The 23,297-nt window shown below is 53.3% G+C and overlaps 10 protein-coding genes across 10 annotated transcripts; 4 read left to right on the top strand and 6 right to left on the bottom strand.

Annotated features, from left to right (window-relative positions):
• Positions 1–366: 366 nt before the first annotated feature.
• Positions 367–1,182, bottom strand: CKM354_000818600 (uncharacterized protein; the record flags this gene model as incomplete). Its single annotated transcript, XM_044803554.1, has 3 exons — positions 367–745; positions 790–1,063; positions 1,125–1,182. 3 exons carry the CDS (start codon positions 1,180–1,182, stop codon positions 367–369), a joined length of 711 nt encoding a protein of 236 aa, XP_044659489.1.
• Positions 1,183–2,604: 1,422 nt separating this feature from the next.
• CKM354_000818500 (uncharacterized protein) lies at positions 2,605–3,370 on the top strand (the record flags this gene model as incomplete). The annotated part of the gene is made up of 2 exons (XM_044803553.1): positions 2,605–2,999; positions 3,064–3,370. 2 exons carry the CDS (start codon positions 2,605–2,607, stop codon positions 3,368–3,370), a joined length of 702 nt encoding a protein of 233 aa, XP_044659488.1.
• Positions 3,371–3,742: 372 nt separating this feature from the next.
• CKM354_000818400 (uncharacterized protein) lies at positions 3,743–4,284 on the bottom strand (the record flags this gene model as incomplete). Its single annotated transcript, XM_044803552.1, has 3 exons — positions 3,743–3,898; positions 3,957–4,046; positions 4,105–4,284. 3 exons carry the CDS (start codon positions 4,282–4,284, stop codon positions 3,743–3,745), a joined length of 426 nt encoding a protein of 141 aa, XP_044659487.1.
• A 349-nt stretch (positions 4,285–4,633) lies between these two features.
• On the bottom strand, positions 4,634–5,197 carry CKM354_000818300 (uncharacterized protein; the record flags this gene model as incomplete). The annotated part of the gene is made up of 1 exon (XM_044803551.1): positions 4,634–5,197. One exon carries the CDS (start codon positions 5,195–5,197, stop codon positions 4,634–4,636), a length of 564 nt encoding a protein of 187 aa, XP_044659486.1.
• A 279-nt stretch (positions 5,198–5,476) lies between these two features.
• CKM354_000818200 (uncharacterized protein) lies at positions 5,477–6,015 on the bottom strand (the record flags this gene model as incomplete). The annotated part of the gene is made up of 2 exons (XM_044803550.1): positions 5,477–5,888; positions 5,951–6,015. The coding sequence occupies 2 exons, from the start codon at positions 6,013–6,015 to the stop codon at positions 5,477–5,479; spliced, it is 477 nt and encodes a 158-aa protein (XP_044659485.1).
• Positions 6,016–6,345: 330 nt separating this feature from the next.
• CKM354_000818100 (uncharacterized protein) lies at positions 6,346–8,066 on the bottom strand (the record flags this gene model as incomplete). The annotated part of the gene is made up of 4 exons (XM_044803549.1): positions 6,346–6,789; positions 6,840–7,177; positions 7,231–7,558; positions 7,632–8,066. The coding sequence occupies 4 exons, from the start codon at positions 8,064–8,066 to the stop codon at positions 6,346–6,348; spliced, it is 1,545 nt and encodes a 514-aa protein (XP_044659484.1).
• A 1,468-nt stretch (positions 8,067–9,534) lies between these two features.
• Positions 9,535–11,029, top strand: CKM354_000818000 (uncharacterized protein; the record flags this gene model as incomplete). The annotated part of the gene is made up of 2 exons (XM_044803548.1): positions 9,535–9,656; positions 9,709–11,029. The coding sequence occupies 2 exons, from the start codon at positions 9,535–9,537 to the stop codon at positions 11,027–11,029; spliced, it is 1,443 nt and encodes a 480-aa protein (XP_044659483.1).
• A 2,320-nt stretch (positions 11,030–13,349) lies between these two features.
• Positions 13,350–15,249, top strand: CKM354_000817900 (uncharacterized protein; the record flags this gene model as incomplete). Its single annotated transcript, XM_044803547.1, has 2 exons — positions 13,350–15,066; positions 15,125–15,249. The coding sequence occupies 2 exons, from the start codon at positions 13,350–13,352 to the stop codon at positions 15,247–15,249; spliced, it is 1,842 nt and encodes a 613-aa protein (XP_044659482.1).
• A 1,667-nt stretch (positions 15,250–16,916) lies between these two features.
• Positions 16,917–20,504, top strand: CKM354_000817800 (uncharacterized protein; the record flags this gene model as incomplete). The annotated part of the gene is made up of 2 exons (XM_044803546.1): positions 16,917–17,161; positions 17,234–20,504. 2 exons carry the CDS (start codon positions 16,917–16,919, stop codon positions 20,502–20,504), a joined length of 3,516 nt encoding a protein of 1,171 aa, XP_044659481.1.
• A 1,370-nt stretch (positions 20,505–21,874) lies between these two features.
• On the bottom strand, positions 21,875–23,156 carry CKM354_000817700 (uncharacterized protein; the record flags this gene model as incomplete). The annotated part of the gene is made up of 2 exons (XM_044803545.1): positions 21,875–22,466; positions 22,516–23,156. The coding sequence occupies 2 exons, from the start codon at positions 23,154–23,156 to the stop codon at positions 21,875–21,877; spliced, it is 1,233 nt and encodes a 410-aa protein (XP_044659480.1).
• Positions 23,157–23,297: the final 141 nt, after the last annotated feature.

The following is a 23,297-nucleotide window of genomic DNA, read 5'->3' as shown; positions in this document are numbered from 1 at the left end:
GAACATGCATGCAAGGCTGAGTCGACAAGCTCCGTTCCATTGGCGCGATAATGGAGAGTATTTCCATGCCGTGGCTCGTGAGGAAAGCTGAGAAGCCGGTCATATACAGCTATGCTTGTGTCACAGTTGAGCCAGAGAACCTCGGCGAGCTCGGCCTGAATCTGCGAACGTCTCCAAAGCCGATCCGGAATATGCCTAGCTGCAGAGGTGACAGAAGTACAGGACTGGAGCAACTCATGTTCGCAGTGTTCCGTATGCCGCCTCATGCCGCTTGGCATGTTCAATTTGACCCCAAGTGACACAAGGAGGAGTCGAGACGGAAGTGAGCTTGGCAACGAGCCATTGCTAGGAGACAGTGCTCAAAGTTCATTGGAGTGCATACTTGATATACTTCCTCATGAAGTGTGCTACTGGATCACGCAGCTCAGCATGATGCCAGGCCGCGCCAGCGAAATGAATCACAAAATCGCCATACTCCCACGGCCTCATTAATGCCTCTTCGCGAGGATCATAGCACTGGATCTCTTCGGGATACGAGTTCATCCACGTCTGTGGCACAATCACGCTCTTCTGAGCAGAAGAGAACACGTCCTCCTGGAGCATGGCCTTCAAAGCACCTTGATCCAGACGATACCCCTCGCCGACATCCGCATCGACATCATGGGACCGCCACTGCTCGATCATTTGCAGCACCCACGTGCTGGCTCTGAAAATCATACTGCCCGCATTTAGTGGCTCACCGGGACTTGTCAGCCGAATTGCACAAGACCATGTCGGGAGCAAGCCTACCAATCTCTAGTCAAGATCATGTGGATGTCTTCGCGCTTCTTGCCCTCTCGTTCACCATATTCCAAGGATCGATCGACCAAGTCTTCAAGTGTGACTGAGGAGTTCATGATGAGAGTGTCGAGATCGAGCATCCATACCCACTCATAGCTTTTCTCGCCGACTATAGCGCGCTGGATGGTATCTCTGGTTATGTTGAGCTTGTCCCAGCTCTTGCCGTAACCAGGATTCGGCTCGAAGTCCCAGACCATGTCGTAATTGTGCTTCGACGCATATCCTGCAGGAAAAACGACACGGTGTCAGTGCACGAGACAAACAGGTTGAGTGAGTAGACTGACTGTGTTTATTGCTGATCGTGATATAGTCATAGCTCGTCGGAGATGAGGCCATGCTCATGATGGCGTATCTTGCTGCACCATTTTCTTCAGCCACCGCCGTAGCGGGCGGCGGTGCAGTTGTTGCAAGCGAATCTTCCAGGTGAAATCCAATATCGGATGTGCCGCGGGCAGATACCTCTCGATAAAGCAAGACCACCCAGGACAGAAGCAGTAAACTGGTCAATACACGCTGCCTGTCGAGTATAACGCTGTAAACCATGACCTATTGAAGCTGAACTTCTTAGAAATTGCACTGGCAGCACCGAAGCAAAAAACCATAGACCGAGGCGCCAGCACATTGGGGCTGAAGTTGAGCATACGCGAGACGTGAGGATCTTGGGCGAGACCTATGCGCCAGCAGGATTCGGATCTCGCATGACTCCTTGCTATGCGCCACATGGCGTTCGCTTCCACCGCCTACCAATGCTGTTAGCCAGTGATGCGACTCACAGCGCATCAAGTATCCCGCGGGAAAGCTACACACCAGCTGAAATCACATCAACATTACGTGCTTGAATGGCTTCACTGCAGAGAGCTGCATGCATCACATTTTGCCGTGCTTGTGGACGCGCCACATGGGTAACAGCTTTCGATGCTATATTGTCTTTCTAAGTACAAAGACGCGTTCGGCACAAGGTCTCGAGGACGTATGCAAATTCAGCGCAGGGATACGCTTTGCTCACGAGGAGGTGAGACTCATTCCCATCAAGTCGGTCAGAATTCAGCGGTGCCAGCGCGCGAAGCGAACGAAACTTGCGGCTCAAAAACCATGTGCTGCTAAGGTGCAAGCCACAGCTCGTCTGGATGTTGCCAAGCATAGCCAGAACACTCTCCACGTGGCATGTGAAACAGGATTTACCACGTTAGCGCTTAGCGTTCCAAGGCCTCGGTTGCACTTCCATCTTCACAGTTTCGATATGCAAACTTGAAGATCTTGCACAATTGCAGTCAAGTCGCATTTCTTCACTCTCATCATTGGGCGTCTCGATGCGTGAGGTCACGACAAATGCCTCACTTTGCACACCTCGAAGAAGCGTCAGAGTGACCCTCGCACCGGCGTATCCGGCATCGTATACTTGACTTTCCGCGATCCGAAACTACTTGGCCAGACTGCATGTGGCTTGCTTCGCGTGCAATGTCCGATGTCCAGAAAGAGCTCTGCCTGTCCGCCCGCAACGCCACAAGCTTGTCTTTTCGCGGTCTCCGTGCTGTCTACTTCACCTTTTCAGCTGGGCTACCACATTTAGCTGTCATGAGTGGCTTTGGGGCGCAACTGAAGCCACGTGCACGCGACATGGCAATAAATTCTGTGGAAGCCATAGGGGTACATATAGGTATGCACTGAAGCTTCCTCTCAGCGTCCACCAGAAATCAACAAGACAGTCTTCCAGCACTCGCTCGTAAAGTGAAGTCTCGTCAATCCGAATCCAGCACCGTCAAGATGAAGTTCCTCTCTGCCCTCGCTGCCGGCCTCTTCGCCACTGCAGTCACTTCTCTCGCCATCCCAGACCCAGAAGCCGTGCCAGAAGCTCTCCCCGAGGCCGACCCAGAAGCTGTTCCAGCAGCATTCGCATCTCTTACAGATGTCCAGATCATCAAGTATACCGTGAAGGACTGGTACGCAGACACTGCAATCGTATCGAAATTCCTCGACAACATTGCAAAGAAGAACTTCCGTTCGGACGCCGAATTCACTAAAGCCGCCAAGCTTGCATGGCTTGCTGAGTACTCTTCAACTGCTCCAACTTGGGGGAACAAGGCCGTCTTGGACTCATACCTCGCGGGAAAGAACGGTAGCAATGGCAGCAATGGAACTGAGCAGAGTAATGGTACTTGGTAAGCAAAACCTACTGTCACAATCCAAAACTATGCGACATCAGCCGCTGACAACTTGGATCAGGACCGGCGAGGGATCCTACGGCCAAAATGTCAAGGACCGCTTAGAAGAGCTCAAGAACAAGAAGTGGAGAAGAGACTGCAAGACCATCCAGCAGATTGCACAAGAGATCAACGATGATCGCTGCGAGTACGTTCTGCCGGCCATTGATGGTTATTTCCAACAAGCTTCGAACCTTGTGGCTTCGTACAACCCGAGCAAGCCGGATTACTCCATCCGAAGCATTCGTGCTGTTCGCGCGAAGGCTTGCGGCGCGACGAGGTATGCTCGTGATGTGGAGGATGAGTTGGTTATGGATCTTGAGGAGTAGAGTTTGCAACATGAGCGAAAATGTTTGGTATTTGCATAGCATGGAGCGCTGCATGGCATATGGTTCACACATATACAGGTAGATGAGACAATGAGATGAGAACGAATGTAATGAAGCCATCGATTGCATTGATGTTTGTGATGACCTTTGATGGACTTCTTGATGTTTCCAATGTTACATTTCAAGTCTTCTTGCAAGCACCTGTGGGCATTCAAACCGCTCGAGCCCGTTGCATCAGGTGCTGGCAGCCTATGTGGCCGCAAGTCTCCACAAAGCTCTAATCATCTCTCTGAGTGACGATCATCGTAATGGCAGAGTTAGCAGGTCAGAAATAGTTTCCCATCCCGCGTCCAGGAGCTGAACTACATTGTCTCACTTGCCCTTTCCTCCACCACAACCTCCCTTTCCACTGCAGCACTTTCCATCGCAGTTCTTGTCTCCGCAGTGACACTTGCCACCACAGCAGCCATCCCCGCCTCCAAACTGTTCCTCGTGAACATCGACTTGGTCGCCGTCCTCCAGCTCGTTCTGGATCTCAGGTTAGCTTTCTTGCCCGTGAATCCAGCTGAGGAGATTTCTCGCTCACATCTTCCACAGTGCCATCGGTAATGCGATGGCCGTCAATTAGGAAGCGTAGTTGATTGCGAGGACGCTCCATCTTGGCGCTGAAGGCATCCTGATGGGCAGTCAGTGAGGACGCTGTTGAAAAGTGTGGGCGTGAACGGATGGCTCACCATGGCCTTGATGATGCGGGTGGTCTTCTTCAACTTGAAAGCCTGCTCGAAGCCGCGATTGTGGCGAAAGGTGATTTGCAGCTGGACTGGTGCCTCAGCTGAGGCGGGAACTTCGCTGTCGTTGCGGCCGGGTGGAGATGGAGTGCCGTCGCTGTTGTTGCTCTCGAATGGGGCGATCATGGTGTCGAAAGTAGTGTGGAGGACTGAAGAGTGTTGGTGTGTGTGTTTCGGTGCAGATCACTGGAGTATGTGTGGGAAAGGAAGAAGTTTGGCAGAAGCTGGAATGTCGCAAGTTATGATTGGCATCAACTGAGCCGTTATGAGGTGAGGTCGCGGAAGTTGCATGTGAACGTGCAGCACAGGCTAGAGCATGTGAAGCTTGCACAATATTTGTGGACAGCCAACAATCACTGTGATTAGACATCTCCTTCACTGTATCCACTCACAACTTTCACAGGAAGCCACCTGCGGCCTTCTGGTCTCACACGCCCCGGAGCGAGCTCGTGACTCGTCGCGGCTCTCTGAAGACCTAGGCCCCAGCCTCCGCCTGTCCATCGCTCACAGCATTCCAAGCACTCAAAGGATCAGCCCAGATCTCCCAATGTCCGATCTTCCCATCCTGATCAAACTCCGAAAACTTCCAAACAAACGTCTCTTTCCACGACTTGCCCGTCTTCACAGACTTGAACTCTCCTCCGCCTTGCACGAAGACCAGTCCACTACCTCTGACATGTCCATTTTCCTGGGATTCATCTTCAGTCTCTCGGAAGGCATCTACCTGCACAGCAAACTGATGCGAAGCAGGAGCGGGGTCTGGCTTCATGGACAAGACTTCAGACAATGTTTTGAAGTACTTCACAAACTCATCCGAGCCAGAGTAAGTCTTTGCCAAGAATGGTAGGCGTTCGCGTGCCCACTCCGGGCCATGCTCTGTGATCTTGGGCGAAGAAGTGAAGAACCTGCTGCACAGTTTCTCCGGAGATGGTGGGGCTTCTAGTGCTTTCGCAAAGCCGTGGCAGGTGGCTTTGAGCTTGCTGGCGCGATCCGTAGTCGGTGGCAGGACGACTGGTTGGAGTGACTTTGGAGAATCCATTTTGAGATTTAGTCTGCTAATGGCTTTGTTTGAAGGTGTTTGGACTTGCTACACAGGTCGTTTCAGCGAGGTGTCGGAAGATGTATTAAGCGAATTGATGTCATGCTGAAGTCAGAAGTCGTTTCAATCCCTGCTTTTTGCTCGTACCATTCGTGCATGTTCATGCTGGCAGAATGCATTGTGAGTGCGCTTTGTCGAGAACAGGTTTGCCGGCTGTTGCGGCGGAACATTCCATGATTGGTGCCACCTCCTTATCCACATTGCCTTGATCGTGTCCATTCACTGCACCTTCTTCGCTCTCGCTCGCTCTCCGGACATGCTTCCGAATAGCCCTGCAACCGTCGCCCATCGATTCACATGCAGGAAAGCGCTCACGCCCACATTTCCCCAGGTCATGTCGTTCCACTCCGCGAAATTCCAGAAATATGCCGGGCCCACAGCTGCGTAGACAGCATATATGTGGCCAATGTCTGCGAATGCGACGGCGATAAGATACCACTTGGCAATTTCAGAGTGCTTTGTCCAGCAGCAAATGATCGCCATGGCGCCCAGAAGAAGTAGGACATTGCCCATTTGCAAGGTTAGAGCTTGCGCTTGTGTAGTGAAGTCCACCAATCCAATCTCATGGTTCGGAGCTTGGCCCGCGAAGAAAGTGAACCCGTCGGTCATGGCGGTGATGTATGCCCATACTCTGTTGTAGCAATCTCAGTGCCGGCTTCTTGTTTGCCGTTGAATAGACCAGGGTATACGTACAGTGCGAAAGGCTCGAGCACGCCGAACAGGACCAGAGGCCATGAAGGCAGGCATGAGTAAGACATCTTTGCTGTTATCATGTCACAAGAGACCAACGGACTAAGCAGTAAGTTGCGATATGCGTGGTTGTGTGTTGGGGAAGCGAAGTTCGAAAGGAGAGCTGAGCTGAGATGTGAGCTTCGGCTTCGCAGGATCTCATTGGTGGAGTCTCATTGAGCCAATAATCGAGAGAAGGATCGAGGAGATTGAAATCACCGCATGCCTGTTTCGCACGTCAACACCACTGACATTGGTGAGAACTTGAGTTTCAAAGCGCAGTGGTTTCGAAGGCCTGACTGATGAAAATTTCCCTTGTCTGCGAAGGAGGTATGGTTCATTGCGATTGCGCACAGACATTAATCCTTGGTGATGGCGACTTCGATGATGTCCTCACGCAGTCCAGGCCAACTATTCCTCTTGACGAACCACCAACCAACGGCAATGAGTACCACAGCAGCCAGAATCGGGCTGCTGTAGTTGAAGTTCGCCCCAGTGATCGGCATGGTGGTTGGGAAAGGCAGCCAGATGATGGCGTAGGCGGTGTAAATCAACGCAAATGCGTTGACTGCCAGACCTAGGCGTCCCATCGTCCATGGTCCCATCTGTGGCGGACTCGACCCGAATCGTCGCAAGAGCATCATGAGGATGGCAATGAAATAGCTGATGTACATCGCCAGCGTACTCAACGAGATGAACACCTGTAGCGCGACGCTGCTGCCGATGTTGACGAGTGACAGAAGGACCACAATGGCTACTGAAAGTAGTACAGCTCGTGCAGGTACACGTTTGACGAAATCAACCTAGCGAATGTTAGAAAGTTTTCTTTTCTGTTTCACAAAGATGGTCTTACGTATGCAAGTACTTTTGGCAGAGCACCGTCTCTGGCCCAAGACCAGCTTAGACGCGACATGGAGGCCACATTGACGATCATGGCACAGATGGAGATCACTACCAACAAGGAGCCCATTGCGGTGGCACCACGAGCCGACCCTGTGGCGTTGAGCATCACAACAAGCATGGGCTGCGGATAATTGAGTGCGTCGTCAGGATTTCCCATGGTGAAGAGAATGACTAGAATGAAGAGCCAAGCCATCGCTCCATTGATGAGAATAGTCAGGACCATCACGGATGGCACGGTTCTGGCTGGTTTCCGTACCTCCTCTGCAAGATGGACTGCAGAATCAAATCCTGATACTTGTTTAGCGTGGACGAGGGCAGGCCACCGGGAGACGCCCACTTACCAACGAAACACCATACCGAAGTCTGTAAGCCTAGATTCCAGCCGACGAAATCATTAGTCCATCCGGAAGTGAGTGCGGAGTCGACCCTGCTGAAAAAGACGAAGTCGGCATTGTGCTTAGGACCCAAAGCCAGCAGTACGATGCTGAATACCACAAACATGGAGACATGGAGACAGCCTGCCACAGTTTCTATCCAGGGCACGAGCTTGCCGAACTTGTACAGATTGATGCTTGTCGTAAGGAGCAGTACCGCCCAAATCATCAGTGTGCTATGCCACAGCTTGGGATCATAGTTTGGATAATTTAGCTGAACCAGACTAGTGATCCACTGTGGAACGTCAGCAAGGGAGGGTCTTGGACCGGCCTCTGCGCAGTCAGACGCGACGCAGCCAGTAACTCACATAGGCGGTCGAATTGCCAATTCCCATCGTCATTGAGAGCCAGCCGGCCCAGGTAATCCAACCTTGCATCCAAGTTGCGAAGCGCCTTATGTTCAACGGCGCCAGAGCATATGTCCAGTGATACATCGCCCCGGAGATGGGCTGAATGGACGCCATTTCTGCCAACGAAGCAGCTTGTGCCATGGCGCCTGCCCATACGAGCAAGAAGCCCCAGACCAGTGTCTGCGGACCGCCATTGTAGAAGACCGTGTATAGATTGCCGGCAACGGCCTCCCAGCTGCTCATGAAGGTAATACTGAGTGCGAAGAACTGGATCGTGTTGAAAACACGCTCAACGCGAGTCTGGGCGATAACGTCGCTATCGCGGCTGAAGCTGTCCTCAGCGTCCGAGGAAGCAACGTGTGCCTCCTTATCGTGTGAGAATTGCCGCGCCATTGGAGTAGTAAACAGGCGAGTTCACCTTGAAATGCATGCCGGGGCATCGAGAGCTTGCGGAGCGCGCGGTACTTATCTTGCGAAGCAGATCTTCAATGCAGGGCAGGCCAAGGCGGCGGCATTGTGCAACGTCGAAGAGAAATACATTGCCACGGCGCCCGCTAGATCCTGCGAATGCACGTTTGTGTCTTCAAATGGAGAGCACGTTGCAGATCTCCGAGCGCTATTGATGCAGCTCCAAGCAATGCCTCTTTCGGCAGCCATCGCGAGGGAACATGTCGGCGATCATCGGCAGGTGGATGGAGACATGGAATATTTGCTTGAACGCTGATAGGACGAGACATATGGGACAGATGGAGATGGCTGTAGAACAGAGTGTCAAGTGTGGCAGGCAAGAGAAAGGGAGAGAAAGAACGCCGAGGCGGAGACGAATTCGGTCCCGAGTCCCGACACGACTTGCGACTTCACTTCACTTCCTCCTTCTCACAGTGCTCACGGCTAACATTGTCGTTGCGACTCTTACATTCGCGCATTACATTCAATGGGACAAGAGCCCTTCATCCTCGTTCGATCGCAACCAAATTGCAGACGCGTAGCACACAGTTGCTAGAGAGTGCAAGAACAGAAGGTTACTTTCCGCTCCGAGAACATGGGTGCTGAGAAAATTGATTACAGTCTCATATGATGCTCCGGCATTACTGCGCGCATACGATTGGGAGCCTTGAGTTCTTGTGCCGACTGCGCCGACTGCATTCATTCTTGATGCGTGAAGATTGTCAGCTTACCAAACGCGATGTTCACCAAATCCCTGCTCAATACAGATGCTCCGGTCCTAACCTCACAATTGCGCTCAGGTTCGAAGTCCTTGCCGATAAACCGCTTCACCTGCCCATGAATCGTAGCATGCAAGATCCTCACCGTAGCAAGTGAGGGGCCAATGTGCTGATTGTTGCGTCGACTTCATGTGAAGCTCCGCCGTTTTCTGCACACATGCAGCAAAATCCCTTAGCGCGCATATGAGCTTCAACCCAAACTCATGAAGATCCCCAACCGGCCAATGCCATGGCTCCGAGTCAGCTACATGGACCACCTAGCGATTGTGCAAGCTCGTGTGTAACCACAGATGACAACTTCCCTATTGTCACTGCGGGTTTGCTTCAATCCTCGACAATCCCCGGCCAATAAGGGCCGGACCTTCACTTGTCAGTCACGCTGATACCATTGTCACGAGGGCTCTTATTGTCAGAGTGGGTCGCGGGTGAATTAGCGCTGTCATGCGCGCTGCCTCTACTTCCACCTCTTCTACAACCTCTTCCACCTCTTCTTTTTTCCCCCACATCCTCTTACCAAAGGAGGTTGCATCTCGACTACCTCCACTGCACTTCCCCCTTTACATTTCTTCCAATCACTTGTCCATCCACCTCCGTCATTCTTCAAGTCCCTCACGCTAGACTCGAAGTCGTTCAAGATGGCGCTGAGCTCTCGCGCTTTGACGCCTCCGCGTGCTGGCAGATACTGCTTTGGCGCAATCGGTGATGAGATCAAAGCATCACCCAACGACTACATCACTGATGATGAATCCGACGGCGGGTCAGTTGAGATCCGCAAACTGCAACAAACGGCAACACTGACACACGCGCAGAGTCTTGCTGGCAAGCCCGTCCGTGAGCAACAGCAGCGCGGAGAGTCTGCGCGAACTGGTCGAAGGCTCTGAGGCGCTGGTCGATGAGAGCCCGCGAGCCGCCCGCCTGCTCGCAGCAAACAAGAACCATTTCTTCTTCGAGGACCCAGACACGCGCGGCTCACCAGGCGCTCGTCACAGTGGTCCATTTGATTCCGGATACTTCACCGCCATGCTCTCGCCTAGCCAGAGTCCTCGCCCCGAAAAGTCTGCCCGTGAAGAGGTCGGCTCTCCAACGCCCACTGCATCTTTCAAACAGAAGTCTCCTCAAAAGTTTGTCCACTTTCGCAGCAGCTCCAATGCTTCGTCTCTCAGCAATTTCAGCAACACCTCGTTCACCAGCTCGAACTTCGATCAGAAGTCGTACAAGGAGCTACTTAACAACATAAACGACAAGATCAACCTTGTCGCCCGCCAATACGTCGGCTTCGAGCCAGATAGCTACACCACTCCCGAGCAGGTAGAGGCCTTCATCGACCTCACCGCCCGCCACGTCAACTACCGCAAGGTCGCGATCAACTTGATTCAACATGGCCACACCTATCTGCATTCATCGCTGATCCATGGCATGATATGGCGCCTCGTCAACGACCTGATCTTCGATATCCCCGTCCTGGACCAAGCCTTCTCCCGCTACGCCCCAGAGTTCTTGCACGCCTGGAAGGCTGATGTTGGGTGCTGCACCATTCAGGCCGATGACTGGACCATCAAGGGCCCTCTCATGGAAGCTCGCATCGCTGCAGCACGCCGCGTCATCGAGACCACCCCGAAATTCAACGACTTCATTAAAGATTTCGCCGCGAAGACGAACGACCAGATCGTCAACAAGCTCGGCCTCGCTTGGCGTACCGGCACAGAGGCGCGTGTCCGCATTGAACTGCTCGACCCAATCGAGAAACTCGTCCGCATCGTCGTGCGCATGCGCGCAGAGATAAAGGCTTTCGAATTCAAGTTCTACGAGTACGCTTGCAAAGGCTCGGTCAACTCCATGATCCTGCTCCCAGAAATGCCTGGCATGACACCTCCAAACCCAGCCGACGATGAAGACCATTTCGTCGTCTGCACCAAGACTCCGCAAGTCTTCGAGAAAGACTACCGCCCAGAGAGCAAATGCAAGGAGTGCATCTACAAAGCTGAGGTCCTTGCCCGCGAGAAGCATCCCGGCTACCTCGACGGCCTCGGCGACCGGTACAGACGCTTCGATGGCCGCGCTCGTGCTCGCGCTCGCCCTGCGCGCCAGTACAACCACAACGGCGGCAACAAGCGCAAATACACTGTCTAGTTACAGTTGTACGTTCCAATCCATCTACTTAACGACACTTCACCGACTGCACATCACTACAACGCACAACCCGCGTTACGCATCGCCAGTCTCGACACCGAAGTTCCGCATGCGACCTTCCATCGTCATCGACTGCAACGCACGATCACATTCCTTTTGGTCTTCTTTTCTACTGCATGACATCGAGAGAGAGAGAAAGTTTTGCGAGATCTTCTTGGACGCGAGTTACTTACTGGTGCTTTTTTGAGCGAGATTGCATTTTGAGACGACATACCACTTCGACACAAACATGATGGGCGGCTACTACTACTGCGGCGGCTTAATGGTGTCAAAGGAGGGTTTTTCATACATGAGACATGACTTTTCCTGCTTACTTGCTGTATTTTGAGAGAACGGAAGCTTCTTCGCGTGCCACAAAAGCTGTGTACTTATAGCCTTAGCTTTTGAATGAACGATTTAAAAACCCCACTTGCTGCGTATTGAACTGTTTCTCATCAAGTATTCCAGAATGCATCCCGCGCCGGCCAGTATACCCGTGGATACCTCTGCATGCGACTACCTCTGAGTGCAATCGTAGGTCGCTCAGCCAACCAGCAAAGCTCTTCATGGATCGAGAGCCAATCTGGTTGGGCGCTTGCACTCGAGGCATTTCAGAGAGTATCCCGCACCGGCCAGCATAACCGTGGCTACCTGTAGATCCAACTACCTCTCAGTGCAATCGTAGGTCGCTCAGCCAACCAGCAGAGCTCTTCATGGATCGAGAGCTAATCTGGTAAGTCGCATGCACTCAGAGATAGTTGCATTCAGAGGTGCCCACGGTTGATTGCTAGCTTTGTAAGCGGTGCCTCTTCCCTCTCCACCTCCTCAGATCAAAGACACTTTACTCCTCACCACCAAACCTTCGTCCTATGCATAAAAGTCACCTCAGCTACTTTGTAGTCATATCGTTTGTCAGCTTCGGCGCTCGGAAAGGCCCAGGCCCTCGCAATGCTCTCAAACGAACATTGTACTCTACTGGCACAGCTCTCACGAGATCCGCCGCGTCTACTAGGTTCGTCTCCCGCCCCGCCGACCACTTCACTTGACCAGGAGCCAGGTGCCAGGAACCATCTTTCGGCCATCGGGCCGTATTACGATGCTTGCATGCCAATCCCAGCTAGACATGGGCCAGTCGTGAACTTTGAAATACCTGTTCCTGTTCGTCAGTTCTTTAGTGTCTTACGATGTCAGCTCATCCGAGGTGAGTGAATGATGTGGCATTGTCGTAGCAAGTAAATGGGCTATCATTCGTGGCATGCGGCCGTAGAAGGTTGAGGTGGTATGTGATGACCATTCATCAAATTGAGGCGCAGCTTTTGCTGGAACTCGTCAAAGTTGCGCTTGACACGTCGCTAGGCGCGACATGACACGACATTCTCTTTCGCCACGTGAAGTGTACGGGTTTCAGCCCTGGTGGCATGCTTGTGCATCTTTCTCAGGAGATGCTGGTGGTTACAGAGCTTAGGCGTGAAGTCTGCTTCGGATGAAAAGAAGGCCGATTCGAAAGGAAGGATGGGACAAAGAAGTTGAGAAGGAGCCGCAACGCCGTTTGATGGCGCGCTAGATTGGCCACGAGGCGACAATCCTGACATCACCATTTCCTGCATGTCGAGATCTCGCCCCGCTGGCTCCGGTTTCGTGTCTACCTCCTAGACGACAGCACAGTGTATTCGTGGCCCAGTGGGAAGTACAGCCCACGAAGGACTAGACCGCGCCAGGATACAAATGTCAATATTCGGAAAGTGTGAAAGTAGAATCTTGTGCTCGGGTTGGTTGTGGCACGAAAGCAAACGAAAGCCGGTTGGAAGCTTGTTCCTTGCCGAAGTTTGATGCGATCTCCGATCATTTGTACACAACACCAACCCTAAAAGCCGGGCCTTGTTCTGCACACACACTCGCAGAGTCTTGGGGTCATAGTTTCGTACATACAGCAGGCTTCTTCTCTCTTCTCCTTTCATTGTTTGTTTCTCAGTATGCTGAAATCGCGACGACAGGGGCTCGTTTTAAACTATTGCCAGTTGTGGTCCCCGTCGCGTAACCGCGGCGATTGATTGCATCACCCCTCGATAATCGACCCGAGACATGCGATAAGCCCTGGGTTGGACACTACTCCTGCCTACCGGACGGATCTCCTACGGGTGTAATTTGTCGACGCGTCACCTTTACATTCTGGTCAATGTAAACGCATTCACGGCCTCTCCGAAAGGCTGCCAAGCTTGCCCGCGACTGGGACTGAAAAGATAGTTGGAGCCTAGAAAGGGGTGGCAGATACAGATACACAATGGATACCAGCGAGACGGCGATCGAAGCTGAAGTGCGATTAGCCGCAGAAGCGACTGCGAGAGAACAGCAACGACGAGAAACCGAACGAGCGCAGGTCGCTTCGAAACTTGCCAAAGGAGGCGTCACGACGCGACATGAGGAGTTCTGCGATGAGCGAGAACCACTTCTACCCGGACGAAGAGGATCAGAAAGAGAACATGGAGAACAAGAAGGGGACCGAAGGCCCTCGTGGCCGGGGAGCATAGACTTCGAACATCTACCATGGTACAGACGACCCTCGATATACTGGGTGCTGGGCCCTTTCTTCATCATGGCATGCGCATTCGGTGGCATCATCGCGCCCAAGATGAATCTGATATTGGATCTGGTGTGCAGAGAGTACATTTCGGAACGCAATGCCCTGAATCCTGGCTTCACCCACCTAATACCCGTTGATTTTAACAACATCGAAGGTGGAAATGATCAATGCCAGATTCCCGAAGTGTCGGCTCGGACATCCATGTTCAATCTCTGGGGCTCGCTCATTGCTGGTGTATTATCAGCGTTCACGGCACCGAAGCTGGGAGTGTTGTCGGATCGATATGGTCGCAAACCGATTCTGGTCATCACGAGTTTGGGAACAATATGTGGCGAAGTCATTACCATCTTCGCCGCGACGTATCCCAATACGTTTCCTGTGCCACTTTTGTTGCTCAGCTACGCATTCGATGGGTTGACGGGATCTTTCATCGTGGCAATGTCGATCGCGAATGCATATGCAACAGATTGCACTCCGCCGAACATGAGGAATGTGGCCTTTGGATATTTCCACGCATCGCTGTTCACAGGCATCGCAGTGGGCCCAATAATAGCCGGTTATATTGTGAAGTGGACCGGTAAGATTGTCACGATATTCTGGATCCTCGGAGCCGTACACGTGGCTTTCATGCTCTTCGTTGGATTCGTTGTGCCGGAGTCGTTGTCAGAGAAGCGGAAGGCGATCGCTCAGGAAAAGCATGAGTCGTTGCAAGCGGAGAAGGACCCGAATCGAGACTGGATCAACAACCTCCGCTCGTTCAATATTCTGGAGCCACTAAAGATTTTGCGGCCAAAGGGTCCTGGCAGCAGTAAAGCTCTGCGACGGAATCTCCTTGTGCTGGCCGCAGTTGATACAATCGTGTTTGGAGTGGCAATGGGCAGCATGGCGGTGGTGTTAATCTACATGCGCCAGCAATTCGGATGGCAGACATTCGAATCTGGCAAATTCATGACCATCGTTAACAGCACTAGAGTCTTCTGCCTGCTGGTCATTTTGCCAGGATTGACACGTATCGTGCGCGGGAAAGCAAGTTCGCGCAAGACAAAGAATACTGGCGCAGACATGTTTGACTTAACCATCATCCGAGTGGCCATTTTCATTGACTCCATGGGCTTCCTAGGCTATACACTGGCTCGCCAAGGTTCGGCGTTCATCCTTTCCGGAGTCGTAGCATCTCTTGGAGGAATTGGATCACCGACGTTGCAGTCTGCGTTGACGAAGCATGTTCCTGCAGATCGTACAGGACAGCTCCTTGGCGCAATCGGGCTTTTGCACGCCCTGGCCAGAGTTGTCTCGCCGGCTGTGTTCAGTGCCATTTTTGCGGCCACAGTCGGCAAGTTCAACCAGGCGGTTTTCGTGTGTCTTTGTGCTACTTTTGGGCTGGCATTTATTGTCAGCTGGTTTATCACGCCTCATGGTAAGATTGTCGCCCAGCTTCCCGCAGAAATTACTATGTGCTGACTGTTCCCCTGTAGTATACTTCGATGAAGACAAAGCTGACAGAGGCGATGAAGAAGTCGATGAGGATATTAATGACCTGGGGACGGGTGTTGTAAGCAACATTCGAGGGTCTGCCAATGCTGCCGCTGGCAGCTCTTGATGAACAGAAATTTTCTTGTACCGTGCTGGGTGATACAGATACCACGGCGCAAAGCCAGAGCATTGTAAGAACATGTCACGACCAGTAACGATAGCGATAGCATCTTTCTCGCATGTAGACCATACTGGTCGCTCTTCGCAGCGAGCTATAGTTCTCCGAAGCATACCCCAGATCCCCGGCAGAAGGCACTTGTAGTCCTGTCTCAGTCAGCCAGCTCCGCGTGGCACTATCATGCGTCTTCACTAGCAGAGAACTCCCTTCATGTTCGGAGAAAAGGGTTGGAGCATTCACTTATACCTGCGGTCCGTGCTCCGACTCGCATCTAGGCCATTTAGCGCTCATCATTTGATGTCGCGATGCGTGGCGACGAGCTCAGTGGCCTGTGATATGTGTGACCACTTCACAAACGTGGTCCTGGAATCGAACTGCAGCACTCCGGTTTGACCACCGAAAGCAGCAGCCTCTCACACGAGCCGGCACGGCGTCCTGGGGCACTTCTTCCTTGCTCGCCACGCTTGCGTTTCAGGTTGCAGCTGCAGCCCTATGGCCAATCACAGCGCGAGACAGCAGCGTCGCACTTGGGTTTGGGGCGCGCCCTCGTGTCCCTTGAAGCAGCGCTCAGGAGGCGGACCAGGAAGAGGCAGACTCTGCGCAAGGGCCGGCCAGTGGGACGAGGGAAAGTCGCATCACCACCACCACCACCACTCAGGACGACGGCGGCGCGGTGTTTTGAGCCGCAAGCGAGCGTGCTGCGCTGGTGTGAAGACGACGACGCGCAGTGAAAGTGAGAGGCGCTTTCGGCAGGAAAAAGGTGAAACAGCGCACCCACCCACGCGGCCAAGCTTTCTTCTGCTGCCCCGGAACGTGTCTTGCGCATCGGGATCGACCAGCAGCAGTCGACCACCGCGACTGCACACACATCTTCCCCATCGCCCCTCCACCCACCGCCATCCATCACCACCACCGCCCGCTCCCTTCGCCCGCCCTGGGCTCCGCCGATGTCTGCTTGCTAGCGGAGCACCGAGCAACTTCGCCCTGCCAAATTCCCGTCCGCACTGCCACCTACCCTTCGCCAGACGCTGCACCATTGGGCTGCGTCTGTATATTGCAGCATCCAGCCGGCCTAATATTGCACGCCAGCCATCCCTCTCCTCCTCGCACACGCCTATCGATATTGAAACCGGCCGAGTCTCGTCACCACCTCCCATCACACCCGCACCCGCCCAGCGTCATTCTACTCCGTCCCTGTATGACCTGCCGAGCACGCAGGTGAAACAGGAGAGAGTTTGGAACACGCTCTCAACATCGACCGCGCCGCAAGCACGAAAAGAGACGTTGGTTGTACGAGGGCTGTGCTCTGGCAATCGCCTCGTTCTGCATCTGCACATCATCCGGGCGCCGCAGTGCTGGCAGACCGTGAGCCACCGGAGCAAATTCGACTCCCGGCCAAGCTGGACTTGATTGAAAGAAACGCACAATCATCACGTGTCACGCATCGAGAATCCTAGTGCTACAATCTCAGCGTGATCTCGACGACACACCGCTGACAGACTTGTACATTTGATCGTGGCACAGTCCACCTCACACTCCTTTGACCAGAGGCAGATCTAGAAAGGCTCGGCAGGCACGAAACGTCTTATCCAACCTTATCAATAACTTAATTGATAATGGCTCCCTCGAATCGTCCAGACTACAAACTCAACCTCGAGGGCCTGCCACAACTCAACATGCATCAAACGCGTTCTGCCAACACGTCACAAGGCAATTCGCCGATCGAAGCTCCTGCGGGATCAAGCTTCCGCTATCCTCTAGGCAATGGTCTAGCCGGAGCTGGAAGCCAGGCGGGAACTGGTCGCGCTGGAGCTGGCTCTCCATCCAAGGAATACACGGGGAGTCGCTTGTTTCCGAAACGGTGAGTTGCATGTCCAGCCTCTTTACAACCAGCCTGCCAGACACTGAACAGAATGGGGCTGATCTCTGGCAGTGCACGCGAGATTCAACAACAAGAAGGCTTGACACCGCAAATTTGGGGCCCGCCGACATCTGGCAGTGGCCATTCAACACCTCTGCGCGAGACCATCCCAGAGTCTCCAGGCAGTGACAGCTTTCCTGACTTCGACGCCGGGCAAGCCATCGCTGGTAGCCCCAACAATCTCTCCGCATCGTCCTCCACTCGACGCACACGAGCCGGCACGGTGCCATCTCGCTTCCCAGCTATGTCCATACTGAATGGCTCGCAACCACAGCCGACAATGTCGAAGTCCGGTCAGGTAACACCATCATCGACCTACGCCAATGGATCACCAGCTATGGGCGAACCATCAATCAACTCTCGAGGCCCGCCAACAAGCAATGCAGCGCTGCTGTCTCGACTGCGAGCTGGGTCGATGCCACAACGCCCGGGACTGCTCGGCAATAATCCGTTTGGCAATTCACTCTTTGCGAGCAGTTGGATGGCTGGACGGGAAAGAGCGAGCACACTTCAGAGCATAAGATCCTCTGATGGTCCATCATCGCCCATTGCCTCGCCTGCTGATGGCGACGTCCGGACTCTTGATTATCTGGGTCTGGTCGATACACCACAACAGGGCAGAAACAGCTTGTCTCAGGCGAACATGGACATGCTGATGAACCAGCAACGCCAGAATGGGGTGACAATTGCTGATCTGGCAGCATTGAACGCATTCAACAACAAGAACACCGCAAACCGCTTCCGATCCTACTCAGTCAACGCAAAGGAGAAGTACGCAAATGGAGATCAAGACGAGATGGACGATTACGGAATCATGGAGCAGCAAATGTATGGTAACGGAGCCATCACACCTTCGACTGATGACGCCGCTGCTGCTGCCGCTGCGATCCACGAGGCAGTTCGTCAGCACAATCTCGAAGTCCAGGCCTTCGCCAACTATGCAAGCGCCAATAGGCCAAGGGCTCGCACTGCCGGCGTTTTGGACTCTCCTTCGTCAAGGGTACTTCGCAATTACATGCCAACGCCATCACGACTGGACAATAGCATTAGCGCCGCTGATCTGCAAAGCAACGATGGCTCGGATTATGGCAATCTCGCAGCCGCGGTTCATAACATGAACTTGAACAAGAAGGCCTCCTATGATAATGGCCTTGACACTGGCAGTCTGGAATCGCCAACACGGTCTTTGTGGTTGGGCAATATACCTTCCTCTACCACAGTTTCCTCGCTCAACGTCATATTCGGTCAGTTTGGCCCCATCGAGTTCGCCAGAGTTTTGACTCACAAGAGCTGTGGATTCGTGAACTTCGAGAACATCCAGAGCGCCATATCTGCAAAGGCAACGTGCAACGGCAAAGAAATCTTCCCGGGATGTGGCCCAGTCAGGATTGGATTTGCCAAAGAGCAGAGTGCTTCCAACACGCCTGGGGCCAACGGAGCTTATCCTTCGCCTAGCCCAGACCCATTCGTCTCCAAGAGCCGCAACGATGGATCCGGCGCTGGCACAGGGGCCAACATCAATGCAGAAACTGCTGCAGCCGCCCTCGTCACACCAGACCTGCTCGAGCTGCGAGAAGAGATTGCTGAGATCGTTCAACAATTCGGAGCTTCGCCAGAGGAGCAGGCGCGCAATGACCAGAGCCTTGAGCATGCGATGAGCTACAATGCATTTCTCCCGGAGATCCCACCAATCCCAGAGCCCAGCCATAACCGCGTGCACGACGCTCCGCGTTTGCGTGAGATTAGGAAGCGAATTGACAACAACTCCATCTCGCCAATGGAAATTGAAACCATCGCCATGGACATGCTACCGGAGATTGCCGAGCTATCGTCCGACTATCTCGGAAACACTGTCGTACAGAAGCTGTTTGAAAACTGCTCCGAAGAGACAAAGGAGGCAATGCTGACCCAGATTGCGCCGCATTTGGCTGAGATTGGTGTCCACAAGAACGGCACTTGGGCAGCTCAGAAGATCATCGACGTTGCAAGGACCCCTGCCCAGATGAACCTCATCGTGGAAGCTCTCAAGCCCCACGGAGTCAACCTGTTCCTGGATCAGTATGGCAACTATGTCATGCAGTGTTGCTTGCGATTCCAGTCGCCTTCGAACAACTTCATCTTCGATACGATGCTGAGTAAGCTCTGGGACGTTGCGCAAGGACGTTTCGGAGCTCGGGCGATGCGTGCCTGTCTGGAAAGCCATTTCGCTACCCATGACCAGAAGAGGCTGATGGCTGCTGCCATTGCGTTACACAGTGTGCAGCTTGCCACCAATTCGAACGGTGCGCTGCTGCTGACCTGGTTCCTCGACACCTGCACGTACGCAAATCGTCGATCAGTCTTGGCACCACGCATAATTCCTCACCTTGTGCATCTGTGCACCCACAAAGTTGCCTATCTCACCGTCCTCAAAATCATCAACCAGCGCAACGAAGCAGACGCGCGCGACAGTATCCTCCGGGCCTTGTTCCTCGAAGATCAGACGCTGTACGATGTCATTTCCGACCAAGCTTGTGGAGCCACATTTGTCTTCAAGGTGCTCACTACTCCTTTCTTGGACGATTCCATGCGTCCACAATGCATCCAGAACGTCCGCAACGTACTTGTCCGTCTCAAGGCTCAACCATCTCAGGGCTATAAGAGGTTGATGGATGAGGTCGGCATGTCCACACGGCACGGCGGTACTCCAGTCAGTCATGACAGTCGTTCGCATTCAAGATCTCGCCCAGCCAATGGCCATGGTCCACATCTCGACACTCAGAACAACTTCGCGCGCGGTTCATACGGCACTCCCCAGCACATGGACCCGAACATGGGTGCCGGGCTGCAACGTACGATCAGCATGGAGTCAAATGGCTTTGACCCTTATGCACAGCAGTACACGCACAGCCCTGCCATTTCGAACGCAGGGATCAGTCCTATCAATATGCAGTATCAACAAGCGATGATGGCACAAGGAGGCATGGGTCGTGCTCCTGGCTTCTACAACACCCCAGCTGGCATGAGCCCTTACGGACCTGCGTCTCCCGCGCCACAGATGGTTGATCCATACCGGCAGAACATGAGTGGAGTGCCTCCTGGTATGGGCATGCAGACCGGCTTCCAGCCACAAGGATACGGCAATCAAATGCTCGGCATGCCAGGCACTGTCAATGGATATGGATATATGCCTCAGCAGCAATACTATTCGCAAGGACAGATGCCGCAGCAAAGTCCCATGAACGGCAACGGCAGACGAGGCCGAGGCCGGAACAATGCAAATGGAAACGGCTATGGCCAGTGATCTGGCGCTTCGGCATTCACCTGACATGAAAAATCAATTTGGCATTCGTCGCAATGTACAATTATCAGCCACTTTTACAGCAGGCTAACGGCCGAGTTCTTTTGTTTGCATCCGATGCACATTGCGCTATGAAGTGGAAGGAGTTGTGTTGGCGCTCCTGGGTGAGCGCAGCGCGCAGCCCGGCCTCGAGAAATCCTTCAATGACATGTGGTGCTTTCCGGCGGGCACCGGGCACGACTCTGGTGCGTATATCTCAATCTCCGCATCACTGCCTGTTTGGTCCCTTCTGCAAGATTCAGCTGCTGCATGCGCGCTCGTCTGGCGGCTGAATTATACGCCCAACTATCACGAGCACACGTCGGCATTTGTTTTACGCATCGTTCGACGCCTTGAGGAGAAAATCGTCCCTTTTTAACGACCTTGAAGATGGAAAGACCTCGAGCGAAAAATCAAACCCCTTTTGATGCATGGCTGTCCTTTTTGGTTGTGTGTGTATGTCTAGTCATTATTTTTGTTTTGTTGTGTATGGTGCTGGAAGGTGTCTGAGAACTTGAGCCCTGGGTGTCTGAGTTTCTCCTGGAATCAGACGTGCGATGTGGGGCTACGGGAAGCATTTCAAGATAGGAAAAGAGCATGGAAAGATGGCGCGCAAGGGCAAGAAAATGGGAAAGAAATTTTTTGGAGGACCACTACCACCTATTTTCTTTTCATACTTGTGTTTTATTTTCTGAATGAAGATGAGATGGCACGAGGCTCTTTGTCACTTTTGTCGTTTGGCGTCACGAACTCTGTGTTGATGGGTGGGGCGAGTTGAAGTCAAGTGAAGTGAGTCTTTCCAGACGAGACTTGTTGCTTGCAACGGCAGAGAGTGTTCTCATGACTCCCTTTGATATTGATTGTGGATTTACGATGTCGAGAACATGTTCTCCCTCTCGAGGGAGAATGGCATTGTGGTTGCCTGTGATGTGGCGTAGGTTCAGCTTTATGAGGAAGGAGTCGTCGCAGAGGAGAGGAGGGAGGACGTGAAGTCGCGTTTAGCTTTTTGCACGAGCGGTACTTTTATCCTACTGTGGGAACGCGTGGCTTTTGCGGGAAAGGCACGGATTTCGTAGACACCAGATATCACTACAGTGTGGCAATGTGCGAGGGGTTTGTCTAAAGTATAATTGAAGTCGTTTGGTACTAATAGAGTCTTACATGTCTGCCGACATTGATACATTCTTGCTGGTTCACTTCGTTCACGTCCTTTTTTCTGCATATCAGATGGACTTTGGCTCCGTTTCGTAGACTTCTTTGGATTTTCATCTTTTGTGTTGCTTCATACGTCGTTTGACATGATTCTTCATACGGGGGAAGTGCGACAATGCCATCTAAGTAGGTGGAGGGTTCAGGTCCAAGCCTTCGACTGTCAGTTTGAAAGCATCGTTTCTTGAATAGCTTCCTGCGACATCGAGATCTAGTCGTCCACGCTCGCAGTCTTCGAAATCTGCTTCTTGGATTAGTAGACCGCCGTCTTCGACTTCCCAAAGGGGCTCTTGGAGGACTTGGCCCATGGGGCCGATGATACAGGAGCCGCCGCGACAGACGAAATCTTCGCCGCGAGGGTCGCTCGTGTCGGTCACGTTGGCTTTGGCGAGGATGCTGGCAACTGTTTGCTCTTGTTCAGCGGAAGCGTGATCGGAGCCATTTTCCTCGTTCAGTGCTGGGAGGACGAGTTCGTGTTGGTCTTCTTTGACGATTGTCGATCTTCGGCGACCGCGGGCGGGCGAGAGCGAGCCGTTGACAAGCGAAGGGGACTTTGCTGCGGCGGAAGATGCAGGAGTTGCTTGACCTGTGACCCAGCCGGGGAGGTTCTTTCTCTTTTGACATGAGATGCTGCTGAGGACGAAGCATCGGCCTTCTCCTCCGATTGTTCTCATTAATGGTAGCCAGGTATCACGCGCGTCTGCAGTGGGTGCCAGCCTAATATCAAAATTAATGAAGTGCTCGATGTGATCTCGGCAATACTGACCATAAGTTGACGTTCTGGCTATACAAGCTGTATCGCAGCAGCGGCATGAAGTTCTCCCAGCAGATGGCAGCGGCCATGGTCAGCTTGACACCTCTGATCGTGGTTGTCACTGCTTTCAGCGTCGATGGACTGCCTTGGCCCCACACCAGTCGTTCTGAGCCCGTTGGCATGACTTTACGCCTTTTGCCGAGGACACCCTTTTCGGGACATACGTAGAGCACGGCACAGTACAGCGTGCCGCCGGACTTCTCAACCACACCTGTCACGATGAAGACACCCGTGTCTCGCGCCACCTTCTCCAGGAATTCACGTGTGCCATCACCTCTATACTCCTTGCCCTCCGCAACGGGCAGCTTTCGCTTCACCCAGTCATCGCCTGCTCCAAGCGGCGTGTCTCCCAAGTCTACGCAGCTGCGGAAGTAGTGCAAGAATTGCTCGCGGCCATCGTCGGTTCGAGAGCCGATGCTGGCGCCGAAGGCAGCGGTGCGCGGATATCCTCCCAGATATGCTTCGGGGAAGAGGACGAGGTCTACCTTCTTCGACGCCGCGAGGCGGGTGGTGGCAGCGAGGGCGTCGAGGGTCTCTGGCAGCGACGCGAGCGTGCGGGACTGGGAGACGGCGAGGATGAGTTTGCTGGGCATGACTCTACTGGTGTATGCGTTGCGCAAGGTCTATGATAGCTCACTGCAGATGTGTAGAGCTGCGCCATGTGGGCGCCACAAGCTATCGGAGGAGGAGCTGCGCGCCGCTGCCAGGATCGCAGATCTCCACGCTGCCGTCTT

This window comes from Cercospora kikuchii (assembly GCF_019650295.1).
Source record: "Cercospora kikuchii DNA, contig_00005, whole genome shotgun sequence".
NCBI classification, from domain to species: domain Eukaryota; kingdom Fungi; phylum Ascomycota; class Dothideomycetes; order Mycosphaerellales; family Mycosphaerellaceae; genus Cercospora; species Cercospora kikuchii.
The sequence above is the reverse complement of the archived record's forward strand: the minus strand, read 5'-3'. Positions and strand labels throughout refer to the sequence as shown.